Source organism: Salmo salar, chromosome ssa11 (genome assembly GCF_905237065.1).
Source record: "Salmo salar chromosome ssa11, Ssal_v3.1, whole genome shotgun sequence".
In the NCBI taxonomy this organism is placed as follows: Eukaryota; Metazoa; Chordata; class Actinopteri; order Salmoniformes; family Salmonidae; genus Salmo; species Salmo salar.
The window spans coordinates 4,789,733-4,803,289 of record NC_059452.1 but is presented as its reverse complement, the minus strand read 5'-3'; the positions used below and the strand labels follow the sequence as shown (position 1 = coordinate 4,803,289).

Here is a 13,557-nt window from a genome sequence, read left to right as displayed (position 1 = left end):
TAAATATTTCTAAAACTAAATGCATTGTATTTGGGACAAATCATTCACTAAACCCTAAACCTCAACTAAATCTTGTAATAAATAATGTGTAAATTGAGCAAGTTGAGGTGACTAAACAGCTTGGAGATTCCCTGGATTGTAAACTGTCATGGTCAAACATATTGACACAACAGTAGCTAAGATGGGGAGAAGTATGTCTATGATGAGGCGCTGCTCTACCTTCTTGTCAGCACTTGTCAACAAGGCAGGTCCTACAGGCCCTAGTTTTGTCGCACCTAGACTACTGTTCAGTCGTGTGGTCAGGTGCCACAAAAAAGGACTTAGGAAAATTGCAATTGGTTCAGAACAGGGCAGCACAGCTGGCATTTGGATGTACACAGAGAGCAAATATTAATAATATGCATGTCAATCTCACCTAGCTCAAAGTGGAGGAGAGATCGACTTCTTCACTGCTTGTGTTTATGAGAGGTATTGAAATGTTGAATGCACCGAGCTGTCTGTTTGAACTACTGGGACACCCATGCATACCCCACAAGACATGCCACAAGAGGTCTCTTCACAGTCCCCAAGTCCAGAACAGACTATGGAAGGTGCACAGTACTAAATAGAGCCATGATTACATGGAACTCTACTCCACATCAAGTAACTCATGCAAGCAGTAAAATTTGATTTAAAAAACAGATTAATAAAACACCCTATGGAACAGTGGGGACTGTGACGCAACACAAACACAGGCGCATACACACACACACGATAGCATACGCACTATACATACTTGTACATATGGATTTTGTACTGTATATATGTGGTAGTGGTAGAGTAGAGGCCTGAGGGCACACAGTCTGAATGTATTGTAATGTTTTTAAAATTGTATAAACTGCCTTAAATTTGCTGAACCACAGGAAGAGTGGGATCCATAATATATACGAATACAAAATACCACGAAAGACTCAGAGCTGTAATTGCTGCCAAAGGTGATTCTTCAAGATATGTTAGTGTATTGTGTTTCATATTGTTTTCACAAATGTTAGAATTTTTCTTCCACTTTGATATTACAGCGTATTTTGTGTAGATCGTTGACAAATAAATGACAATTAGATCTTTTTTAATCTCACTTTGTAACACAACAAAATGTGGAAAAAGTTAAGGGGTGTCGATACTTTCTGAAGGCGCTGTACATATAGAAAGCTAAGCTATATCCAGGTGTCATCAGATCCGGAGGACATGAAAACAGAGATCCAACAGTGATTCAAATGAACAAAAACGACACCTGTACCTTTCGTTACAGTTGCTGGGTTAGCCTTCTTTTTTGTAGCTTCAGGTTCTAGGTCAAATACAGAACAGTTTTGAATGAGACCCTATCTAAATAACAGTCGAAGGGTATTGAGTTGACAGAAGACATGAATGGGTGAGCATGGAAACTAAATCCATATACTGTACCTTTCTTAAGAGGGTCTGGTTTGTCCATCTCTTTCACACCCTCAGGTTCTGAATCAAGTAGGAACAAGAAATGACATAGCATTATTACAGCACGGCTCTTAACTGAAGGTGCGATAAAAACATCAGCTTTAGGACAAGATGATTTTGCTAGTCCTAAAGCTGATTATTTCACACATTTTTGTGAAATGACAAAACATTACAAAGTCATGCAAACATTACATTTGAGTCAAATATTGTGTAGTGTTGATTGACAATGTAGGCTGTGAGGGGAGGATAGCGGTTGTATATTGAAGGGAAAATATATAATTTCTCAGTATATATAAACCATATGCAATCTACTGTACATAGTATGTACATGTAAAAACAGACCGAACACTTTCACAAAAACTTTACTTTGTAAAAAAAAAGAAGATGAATCTGAAATAAATCAATACCTTTTGAAGGGGATTCCTGGTTCTGATTCTGGTTATTAAAATTAACTAAAACAAATGGTGTTTATATTAAACTATATTGATCACAGCTCTCTTGTTTGTAGGGGACTCTGATTTAATGAAACATAAAACCAGCCCATTCTCTTATGGAATACGCCAGAAGGTGCCGATTCTGCAGGTTCCAGATTACATTTGGACCTGGCGAAATGTGGAAGCTATACAGTCCACTAGGGGCAATGTGAGCGCCTATTAACGTTACTTAGGGGCGGCAGGTAGCCTAGTGGTTAGAGCATTAGATTAGTAACCGAAAGGTTGCAAGATCGAATCTTTGAGCTGACACGGTAAATATGTGTTGTTCTTGCCCCTGAACAAGGCAGTTAACCCACTGTTCCTAGGCCTTCATTGAAAATAAGAATTTGTTCTTAACTGACTTGCCTACTTAAATAAAGGTAAAATAAAAACATTTAAAAAAATGACCGTCGAGTAGGATTGCAGCTTGCTAGGGGATGGTGGATGGGCCTTTAAACTGCAGACTCCCACTCCGAGGGTCACGTATTCAATCCCAGTGGTAGGCACTATTGGTGCGCTGGTCAGCTGGTTGTTCATCTCTGCACTCTCTCGCAATTACTAATAACCCATCTGCATCCGCCTGACTACAGTTGATAAAGTGAAAACCTGTGGCCTGCACCCGACACTAACCTGCTAATATAGAAAATGCGCTGTAGGCTACAGTCAGAGACTTTATTTAAATAGGTTTCTAGGCTAGGGATCAGGGATCAAATCCATAACATTTTTATAAAAAACGGGATTTTCTGTGCAAAATCTCCAAATGACATCAGTTTGACTGGTTGTAAGGAAATTGAAAGCTATGAAAACAACCCAAACTGTTTCTGATAAGATTTCAGTTCGGCTTGGATGCAAATTTTATGTGGTTGAAATACTATCAGCTTTCATGATGCTGATAAAGACAGCACCTCCACAGTCATTTTGCATTCTCTCTGAAATAAATAAATCCTATTTCTCCGCGCCTTAGTCAAAACGTGTCCTGTGTATAATTTCACTGCAAGAAATGCTTAATTCAGTAGGAGTTCATGTTAAGACTATCAAATCAAATTGTATTTGTCACATGCGCCGAATACAACAGGTAGACCTTACCGTGAAATGCTTACTTACAAGCCCTTAACCAACAATGCAGCTCAAGAAATAGAGTTAAGAAAATATTAATACTAAATTACCTAAAGTTTCAAAAAATAAAGTAACACAATAAATTACGCAAATATACATATTTCACCACAACTTAATCAAAATAAATGAAAAGACATGTAATTCTATCTTCTGCTAAATGAACGTTTCCCTGAAAAACAAAACCTTGAATTGAATCAGTACCTTTCTTATGAGATACTGGTTTGGCCTTTTGGTTGGGAGCCTCACGTTCTAAACAAAGACACAAATGTAAGTACAATGATAATAGTGATAATGGAGGTTAGGGCAGACATAAAGTACAACTAACAATGTCTATTAAAAAAGTTTCCCAAAGTCAGACATCCGGGAATTGGTAATCTAATGTACTGTATATACTGTAGACATGAATTACATGCTACCGTTACATAGTAAACAACAATGAAATACCAAGGATGCTAGGATTGTTATCAAATAAACTTATTCAATAAGAAAAATGGGAGTAAGTTCTATTACCTTTCTTTGCAGGGGCTGGCATGGCCTTCTCTTTCAGAGCAGGTTCTGAATCAAATGAAAAAACAATATTTTTACTGCATCCCATTAAGTTATATTATGTGTGAAGAACTGAATGGGAAAGATATTGCAATAAGAGCCATCAATATTTTGCTATAGCTGCTACTTTGGCTTTCCCTTTATAAGCTTCAGACTCTAAATCAAACAAGAATAAAAAACAATGAGAAGCCATGATAAGTGGAGCAGTACTCTACTAACAAACACAGCTAACAAACAAAAGATGAGCATAAGTATCTAGGTATTCTACAAAAGCCCAAAACTTTTGTAGATACGGAACATCAATACCTTTCTGTATACGGACTGGTTTGATCTCTTCTTTGGAAGTATATGATTTAGCAGGAGAGGTCTGAATAATATCTGTTTGTGTAATTCAATTTCAACATTTTCATTATGCATTACATTTCTTAAGCACCTCTATCTTCACAGTCCCCAAGTCCAGAACAGACTATCGGAGGCACACAGTACTACATAGAGCCATGACTGCATGGAACTCTGTTCCACATCAAGTAACTGACTCAAGATGTACAATTAGATTTAAGAAACAGATAAAAAAAAACACCTTATGGAACAGTGGGGACTGTGAAGCAACACAAGCATTGGCCACACACACACACACACACACACACACACACACACACACACACACACACACGATAACATACACACTATATACATACATATGGATTTAGTACTGGATATATGTGGTATTGGTGGAGTAGGGGCCTGAGGGCACGCAGTGTGTGTATTGTAATCTTTATAAACTGCCTTAATTTTGCTGGACCCCAGGAAGAGTACCTGCTGCTTTGGGAGCAGCTAATGGGAATGCATAATAAATACAAATACAAACTATGAAACTCCTATAAAATCACCATTGGCCTCATGGTGAAATCCCTGAGCATTTTCCTTCCTCTCTGGCAACTGAGTTAGGAAAATTGCCTATATCGTTGTAGTGACCGGGTGTATTTATACACCATCCAAAGTGTAATTAATAACTTCACCTGCTCAAAGGGATACAGTGAGGGAAAAAAGTATTTGATCCCCTGCTGATTTTGTACGTTTGCCCACTGACAAAGAAATGATCAGTCAATAATTTTAATGGTAGGTCTATTTGAACAGTGAGAGACAGAATAACAACAAATAAATCCAGAAAAATGCGTGTCAAAAATGTTATAAATTGATTTGCATTTTAATGAGGGAAGTAAGTATTTGACCCCTCTGCAAAACATGACTTAGTACTTGGTGGAAAAACCCTTGTTGGCAATCACAGAGGTCAGACATTTCTTGTAGTTGGCCATCAGGTTTGCACACATCTCAGGAGGGATTTTGTCCCACTCCTCCTTGCAGATCTTCTCCAAGTCATTAAGGTTTCGATGCTGACGTTTGGCAACTCGAACCTTCAGCTCCCCTCCACAGATGTTCTATGGGATTAAGGTCTGGAGACTGGCTAGGCCACTCCAGGACCTTCATGTGCTTCTTCTTGAGCCACTCCTTTGTTTCCTTGGCCGTGTGTTTTGGGTCATTGTCATGCTGGAAAACCTATCCACGACCCATTTTCAATGCCCTGGCTGAGGGAAGGAGGTTCGTCCCTTTGATGCTGTGAAGTTGTCCTGTCCCATTAGAAGAAAAACACCCACAAAGCATAATGTTTCCACCTCCCTGTTTGACGGTGGGGATGGTGTCTTGGGGTCATAGGCAGCATTCCTCCTCCTCCAAACACTGCGAGTTGAGTTGATGCCAAAGAGCTCCATTTTGGTCTCATCTGACCACAACACTTTCACCCAGTTGTCCTCTGAATCATTCAGATGTTCATTGGCAAACTTCAGACGGGCATGTATATTTGCTTTCTTGAGCAGGGGGACCTTGCGGGCACTACAGGATTTCAGTCCTTTACGGCGTAGTGTGTTACCAATTGTTTTCTTGGTGACTATGGTCCCAGCTGCCTTGAGATCATTGACAAGATCCTCCTGTGTAGTTCTGCGCTGATTCCTCACCGTTCTCATGATCATTGCAATTCCACGAGGTGAGATCTTGCATGGAGCCCCAGGCTGAGGCAGATTTAAAGTTCTTTTGTGTTTCTTCCATTTGTGAAAAATCGCAACAACTGTTGTCACCTTCTCACCAAGCTGCTTGGCGATGGCCTTGTAGCCCATTCCAGCCTTGTGTAGGTCTACAATCTTGTCCCTGACATCCTTGGAGAGCTCTTTGGTCATGGCCATGGTGGAGAGTTTGTAATCTGATTGATTGATTGCTTCTGTGTACAGGTGTCTTTTATACAGGTAACAAACTGAGATTAGGAGCACTCCCTTTAAGAGTGTGCTCCTAATCTCAGCTCGTTACCTGTATAAAAGACTCCTGGGAGCCAGAAATGTTTCTGATTGAGAGGGGGTCAAATACTTATTTTCCTCATTAAAATGCAAATAAATGTATAAAATTTTTAACATAAGTTTTTCTGGATTTTTTTGTTGTTATTCTGTCTCTCACTGTTCAAATAAACCTACCATTAAAATGATAGACTGATCATTTCTTTGTCAGTGGGCAAACGTACAAAATCAGCAGGGGATCAAATACTTTTTTCCCTCACTGTATTCAGCATCTGCTTTTTTATTTTTACATATTTACCAATCGGTGTCCTTCTTTGCAAGGCATTGAAAAACATTTTTGGCTTTGTGGTTGAATCTGTGCTTGAAATTCACTACTTGATTGAGGAATGAGTCCATGCAACGTATGTGATTTGTTAAGCATATTTTTACTCCTGAACTTATTTAGGCGTCCATAACAAATGGGTTAATTTTTGTTAATTTAATTCAAAGAAATTATACAAACAACATTCCACTTTGACATTATGGGGTATTGTATTGTATTTTTTTGTATTTATTATGGATCCCTATTAGCTGTTGCTTTGGCAGCAGCTACTCTTCCTGGGGTCCAGCAAAATTAAGGCAGTTGTGTGCAAATCAGTGACACAAAATCTAAATGGAATACATTTAAAATTCAGGCTGTAACACAACAAAATGTGGAAAACGAAAGGGGTGTGAATACTTTCTATAGGCACTGTATTTCATTTTATATGAAAAGGCACTCATTCAGTGTTGGGAGCTACGTAACGCTTAAAATACATTCATTATTTGTGTGGACCCCAGGAAGAGTAGCTGCTGCTTTTGCAACAGCTAATGGGGATCCTAATAAAATACCAAAATACCAAGTTAAAGGAAGCAAGGAAGCAGACAATTTGGCCCCGACTTACGCTATGCAAATGAATTGCCATTGTAAAACTTTCTCCCACATCGTTTTGCTAATTTTCAGATGCATTGAATTGTTCTAATTGGAAGCTAATAATTCACAAAATATATTTAGCATTAGTAAATCTTATGTACGTCCAAACACCACTGTACATGGATACCTATTTTTAAAGAGACTGGTTGGGCCATTCCTTTGGGATTATCTGCTTCAATAAGAGAGAGCACCATCTAACCAATCTCATTTGCTGACTAGTTTTAAACATTTCAACACTTCATGATGTAAGGAATTAATTTATAAATATATGAAACAAAACATACCGTCGCTATCTGATGAAAACCTTGTAACTCAATTTGAGAAAATCTTATTTTTTGGACATTTATTGAAAGCAGTAACTCCCCTCAATGTACTCTGAACATTTTATAACTCTAGGACCAAGAAAATGTATTCAAAAAAGCTTCTGAAGTTTCATAATTGTGTGTTCGTTTCCATTTCCTGAAAAGTTTCTGTTTTGGAAATAAACGAAGAGATTTTTATCAGACGTCAAGGATATCTTGATTGTGTACAAGGTGATGCACATTTTGACAAATATTACATAGCTAAGGAGTTGTTGGTGCTGGTTCGGCCTACTCAGACTCTAGATTTGAGTATTTTCCAGTGAAACACAAATTGGATTGGTTTAATTTACAGACAGATCAGTTGAGAAATTATTTCTCAACCTCTCCTCAGAGCTGTTGGTTTGATATTGTCTTTTGTAGCTTCAGTCTCTGTGTTGTCCGTAAAAATACAAAACATTTAGAGCACAAAAATAAGAATTACACTGCAAGAATAAAATGCCAAAATCCCTTTGAGCATGTTTGAGATGCTCTGGATCGACGTGTTCAACAGGGTATTCTAGTTCCCGCCAATTTCGCACAGCCATTGAAGAGGGGTGGGACAACATTCCACAGGCTACAATCTGTGGATCAACTCTATTCAAAGGAGATGTGTCGCACTGCATGAGGCACGCCAGACACTGACTGGTTTAATGATCCACAGCCCTACCTTTTTTTAAGGTATCTGTGACCAAGAGATGCATATCCCAGTCATGTGAACCCCATAGATTAGGGCCTAATGAATTTATTTCAATTGACTGATTTCCTTACATGAACAGTAACTCAGTAAAATCTTTTAAATTGTTGCATGTTGAGTTTATTTTTATTTAGTGTACGTTTCAATTCTAATACTTGAATTCACTCATGAAATGGTGAATTTAAATTGTACTCAATTTGAAATGCAACAACCTTCAAGTTATGGGTTTGGAATTGTATTGATATTCGACTGTTTGAATAGGAATTCATTTGGGATTCTAAAATAATGGGATTCAATATTTGTGCATTTCCCAGTTAATAGAAAAATAACATTTAGTATAAGAAAATGTACTACAAGATTTGTTTTAAATCATTTCAACTTGTTTCCCTATATGTCCAGTATAGCTGGACAACCTGAACAGTGACATGATCAGTCTGACAGCCTGAGGGAATTGAATTCCGAATTGGAATGTGTGGAATTGCTTGGGATAATATTGAATTTGGAATTACATTTTTGGAATGTACCTTACGTTGTAATGAAGAGGAATTGAATTATTTCTTTAAGACTGACCTGGAATTTGAAATGAATTGATGGAATTTACAGGGAGATGGAATATAATTAGAATATGTGGAATTAACCCCAGCCCTAGCTACAGTGATTTTTGAAAGGGCGTAACAACTATATAACATTTGTCTTTCTTTTCAGGCACAGCTTTAGCCTCTTTCCATGCCACAGGCTCTACATTCCAAGAAAACAGTTGCTTATTTGGCCACCTGAAAGGGTAAAGGTCAAAGGAAATTTAAAACAAGAGGGCTGGTAGGATATGATAGTAAACCCCATAAAAACCAACGAGTCAATTGCAACCAATGGGCTGAATGTAGACCTATGCTACGCAATACAGCTGGATTTCTTAAAACACTACTAACAGGAGATTACATGCACCGGCATGCTAAACTAAGCTTGATTGCAATAAAAAATCCACAAGGATAAACCAGCAGATCACTTGTTACCGTGTTGCTGCTAAAGAAGCCTAGGAAGCACAGTTGAGCATTAGAAAATTCTAAAGAATTCTTAAGAGGCCAAACACTATCAGTACCTTTCTTAACAGCTACTGGTTTGTCCTTTTCTTTGGGAGTATCTGCTTTGACAGGAGATAATAACATCTGAACAATGTACCTAATTCCTTTACATTTAAACAATGTGCTGTTCATCAACATACGTGGTAGAGCATGTATTACATTACTTGCTGTAAGCATGTACAGTATATTCGGAAAGTATTCAGACCCCTTGACTTTTTCCACATTTTGTTACCTGACAGTCTTGTTCTAAAATTGATTACATCATTTTTTCCCCCTCATCAATATACACAATATCCCATAATGACAAAGCAAAAAGCATAGAATTGTCTTGGGTATGACGCTACAAGCTTGGCAAACTGTAGTTGGGGAGTTTCTCCCATTCCTCACAAGCTCTATCAGGGTGGATGGGGAACGTCGCTGCACAGCTATTTTCAGGTCTCTCCAGAGATGTTAGATCGGGTGCATGAGAGGCCTCTGGCTGGGCCTCTCATGCACATTCAGAAACTTGTCCCGAAGCCACTCCTGCATTGTCATGGCTGTGTGCTTGGCTGTGTGCTTAGGGTCGTTGTCCTGTTGGAAGGTGAACCTTCGCACCAGTCCTGAGCGCTCTGGAGCAGGTTTTCATCAAAGATCTCTCTGTACATTGCTCTGTTCATCTTTCCCTCGATCCTGACTAGTCTCCCAGTCCCTGCCACTGAAAAACATCCCAGCAGTATAATGCTGCCACCACCATGCTTCACCGTAGGGATGGTGCCAGGTTTCCTTCAGACGTGACACTTGGCATTGAGACCAAAGAGTTCACTCTACCATAAATGCTTGATTGGTTAGTGCTGCAAAGATGGTTGTCCTTCTGGAAGTTTATTCCATCTCCACATAGGAACTCTAGAGCTCTGTCAGAGTGACCATCGGGTTCTTGGTCACCTCCCTGACCAAGGCCTTTCTTCCCCGATTGCTCAATTTGGCCGGGCAGCCAGCTCTAACGAGAGTCTTGGTAGTTACAAACTTCTTCCATTTAAGAATGATGGAGGCCACTGTTCTTGGGGACCTTCAATGCTGCAGAATTTTTTTTGTATTGTTCCCCAGATCTGTGCCTCAACAGAATCCTGTCATGGAGCTCTACAGATCATTACTTCGACCTCTTGGCTTGGTTTTTGCTCTGACATGCACTGTCAACTGTGGGACCTTTTATAGACAGGTGTGTACCTTTCCAAATCATGTCCAATCAATTTAATTTACCACAGGTGGACTCCAATCAAGGATGATCAATGGAAACAAGATGCACCTGAGCTCAATTTCAAGTCTCATAGCAAAGGGTCTAAATAAGGTATTTATTTTTTGCAAAAATGTCTAAAAACCTGTTTTCACTTTGTCACTATGGGGTTTTGTGAGTAGATTGCTGAGGAAATGTCTTTATTTAATCCATTTCAGAATAAGGCTGTAATGTAACAACATGTGGAAAATGTAAAGGGGTCTGAATACTTTCCAAATGCACTGTATATATACACACACACAAACAGGAATATCACATTTTTGACTGCACTGGGCCTTTTAAGAAATTATCAAATTTTGATTGAAACAAAACCGATATTCAATAAATACAAATACAGAACTAGGTTTTGCGTGGATTCCACGACGTGGTTAGCTTTTAACAGCAAGGACCACTATATCTTGTCCTGGAATGCCCCTTAACAGACAGGTTTAAGCCTGATTGACGGACACGCTAAGCTGTTAGCCATCAAGCTAACAAAGTTGGTATCAGATGAGTTTTGCAATGGAGCCCTCTTTGTCTGGAGAAATAAATTAATGGATCCAGCATGGTAGGAGCTGTATCTTTTAGGCACTGTTTCGGGATAAACCGGACAACTTGGAGTTCCAATGCGGCAATTGTTTACTTGCAGAGGATTTTAGGCTTGGGGTGGCTTCATTGATCATGCAGGTCGCCAGCCTACGTAAGAAACTGGGGAAAACGTAGAGTGATAAATGTTAACATTTTCAACGCCAGTGGCTGGGCTGCGTTTGCGCTTGTTGGATGCATCTCCGCCTTTTCACTGGCCGGAGTTGCCCGGAGCTCTCCCATCTGATAGCGGAGTAGAAGGAGCTCAGCAAGAGGAGCAAGACAATCAACAATGGTTGCATGTCACGAGCCGTTGAAGCCGAAGATGGCGACTTCCCACAAAGCAGTATACACTCCCAACGAGAGGCCCGGAGAGAATACAAACAGTGAATAGTTTTGCGGTCCTGGAGCCTGATCTTCCTGCACCTTCGTCGCTGGGGGTGCCTGTGTCTGCGACCGCAATGCCTACAACTACTAAGTCAACAACCTTCTGTCCCTGGATGTGGCAGGCCTCAAAGTTATCCTGCCTATCTCCCGTCCATAAAGGGTTCTCCGAATCCTGAGAAGCGTGGGAGTGGGCGGATTTGCTAGTCCTTCTCGCCAGCCGTAATTCTGGGTTGCTCCATGGTAAGAAATGTTACCGTTCCTTGTGCAAAAACAATGTCTTATCCTGGAGCTCGAGCAAATTACATTACTAAGCTGCTCCCGAAAGTACTTCGCCAGGACAAGGAAATCGATTCTATCGTAGTCCATGTGGGTTTTAATGACATTATGAAGGGCAGTTCTGAACAGTTGAAACTGGATTTTAAAGAGTTGATTGACTATCCGCTAAACACTAACAAAAGACCCATCATATCTGCCCTTCTGCCATCTCTGAATCGCGGCATTGAAGGCTTTAGCAGGATTCTTTCTCTTCACAATTGGCTACGTGATTATTGCAGCTCAATGGGTGTAGCTTTTGTTGACAACTTCAACACCTTTTGGAAACAAAACATGTTTTATAAGGAGGATGGAATCCACCCAAATCATTTGGGATCCTGGATCCTTTCACAGCACTATAAGTCTACGTTGAGACAATGACATATCAATGACTCAAGCCCAGCTCAGTGAATCCCTACTGTTGTGACACATAGTTGTCATAATGCTTCAGCAATTGTACATTACACCAGGGGCATCAGTAGACACAATATAAGTAAACTAATTGATGTCCCTTTACCCACCCTGAATGCCTCTACTAATCATACAACTATTTTATGCAGTAATCATGTGCATATGAACCACATTTATACTGTTAGCACTAAGACGGCGTGCCCTAGGAGGAAGTCCACTGTGAGCAGCTCATCCTGCACTAACATAAAGAACATGAGCACATCTACTGCTGCTAAGCTTCCCAGTAAAGCAATGAAAGCAAGTAAGCATCCCAGAAGAAAAGTGCTCAAAATAGCCCACATTAATATATGTATTTTAAGAAACAAGGTTCATGAAATCAATAATTTGTTAGCAACAGATTACATTCATATTCTGACTATCTCTGAAACTCACTTAGATGATACCTTTGACGATACAGTGGTAGCAATACAAAGTTATAATGTATACAGAAAAAGCAGAAATAGCAATGGTGGAGGTTTTGCTGTTAATATTCAGAACCACATTCCTGTAAAGGTTAGAGAGGATCTCATGTCAAATACTGCTGATGTAATATGGCTCACCTTAACCTTAAGCCCATTCTGGTGGGAAGCTGCTATAGACCACTAAGTGCTAACAGTCAGTATCTGGATAAAATGTGTGAAATGCTTGATAATGTATGTGATATCAACAGAGAGGTATATTTTCTGGGTGATTTAAATATTGACTGGCTTTCATCAAGCTGCCCACTCAAGAAAAAGCTTCAAACTGTAACCAGTGCTTGCAACCTGGTTCAGGTTATCAGTCAACCTACCAGGGTAGTTACAAACAGCACAGGAATGAAATCATCATAAATTATTGATCACATCTTCACGAATGCTGCAGATATTTTCTTGAAAGCAGTTTCAAGATCCATCGGATGTAGTGATCACAATATAGTAGCCATATCAAGGAAAACCAACGTTCCAAAGTCTGGGCCTAATATAGTGTATAAGTGGTCATACAATACGTTTTGTAGTGATTCCTATGTTATTAATGTAAAGAATATCTGTTGGTCCATGTGTAATGAGGAGCAAACAGACATTGCACTTGACACATTTATGAAATTGCTTATTCCAGTTGCTAGTAAGCATGCACCTTTTAAGCAAATGACTGTAAAACAGTTAAATCCCTGTGGATTGATGAGGAATTGAAAAATTGTATGGTTGAGAGGGATGAGGCAAAAGGAATGGCAAATAAGTCTGGCTGCACAACCGATTGGCAAACTTATTGCAGAAATCATTGAGAAAACATGTGACTTAACTGAATAAAAAGAAGAAGAAACTACACTATGAAACCAAGATAAATGAAATAAAGAATGATAGTAAAACATTTTTGAGCGCCTTAAATGAAATTCTGGGAAAAAAGACAAACTCAGCTCCATCATTCATTGAAACAGATGGCTTATTCATCACAACAACTGATATTGCCAACTACTTTAATGATTTTTTCATTGGCAAGATTAGCAAAATTAGATATAACATGCCAGCAACAAACGCTGACAATACACATCCAAGTATATCTGACCAAATTATGAGAGACAAGCATT

At 39.3% G+C, this 13,557-nt stretch overlaps 1 protein-coding gene across 1 annotated transcript in view; it reads right to left on the bottom strand.

The window, feature by feature from the left end:
* Positions 1 to 13,557, bottom strand: part of si:ch211-266g18.10 (titin) — a 238,728-nt gene that overhangs the window by 24,948 nt on the left and 200,223 nt on the right. Inside the window, exons 79-83 of the mRNA XM_045688945.1 lie at positions 9,028 to 9,069; positions 3,567 to 3,611; positions 3,258 to 3,305; positions 1,441 to 1,488; positions 1,277 to 1,324 (exon numbers count right to left, since the gene is read on the bottom strand). Coding sequence (XP_045544901.1) covers positions 1,277 to 1,324; positions 1,441 to 1,488; positions 3,258 to 3,305; positions 3,567 to 3,611; positions 9,028 to 9,069 — 231 coding nt within the window. The remainder of the gene's footprint in view (positions 1 to 1,276; positions 1,325 to 1,440; positions 1,489 to 3,257; positions 3,306 to 3,566; positions 3,612 to 9,027; positions 9,070 to 13,557) is intronic.